Source organism: Austrofundulus limnaeus, unplaced genomic scaffold (assembly GCF_001266775.1).
Source record: "Austrofundulus limnaeus strain Quisiro unplaced genomic scaffold, Austrofundulus_limnaeus-1.0 Scaffold11450, whole genome shotgun sequence".
NCBI lineage: Eukaryota > Metazoa > Chordata > Actinopteri > Cyprinodontiformes > Rivulidae > Austrofundulus > Austrofundulus limnaeus.
Genome location: NW_013963852.1, coordinates 1,493 through 2,021, shown reverse-complemented (window position 1 = coordinate 2,021; position 529 = coordinate 1,493). Strand labels below are relative to the sequence as shown.

Here is a 529-nt window from a genome sequence, read left to right as displayed (position 1 = left end):
AAGTAATTTTTGTCTCACCAAGTGTTATAGACCGTCCAGTCATAATAGACTCAGTTGTCATTTCTTTACTTTCTACACCAAATGTCTCCTGTCTGTAGATTTGTTTTGTAGTTAGAACAGACGTACTTGTACCCTCAGTCTCTACCCACTGGGGGTTGGAGTTCAATAGAGTTGTACTGTCTCCTGAGATAAAAGGGGACAATGTTGACATTTTCTCAGTAACAACCTCCTCATACACCTTCTGCTTAATGGTAAAACTTTGGTTCCGTGCTACCAGAAGAACCTTTCTCACTACAGCTACAGGTCCGTTTGGAAGTCTAATCCGCTCAGGTGTAGGATCAAGATAAATGCACTTATATTCTCCTTGGTCTTCTATACCAACAGATCTAATATAAAGAGAACAATCACCCTCTATTATATTAACCTTTGCATCGTTTAACAGTGCATGCACCCTGGGGCGGTCAGAGTTCAACAGATTAACAAGTTTCCCATGATTGTTAATCCACATGGGTCTAAAATGTGTCTCTAC

The 529-nt window shown here is 40.3% G+C and overlaps 1 protein-coding gene across 1 annotated transcript in view; it reads right to left on the bottom strand.

Moving 5' to 3' along the window:
- Nucleotides 1–529, bottom strand: part of LOC106512739 (uncharacterized) — a gene marked incomplete at its 3' end in the record, with an annotated part of 1,999 nt that continues 1,470 nt past the window's right edge. The window contains 1 exon segment of the mRNA XM_014001289.1: nt 1–529. Coding sequence (XP_013856743.1) covers nt 1–529 — 529 coding nt within the window.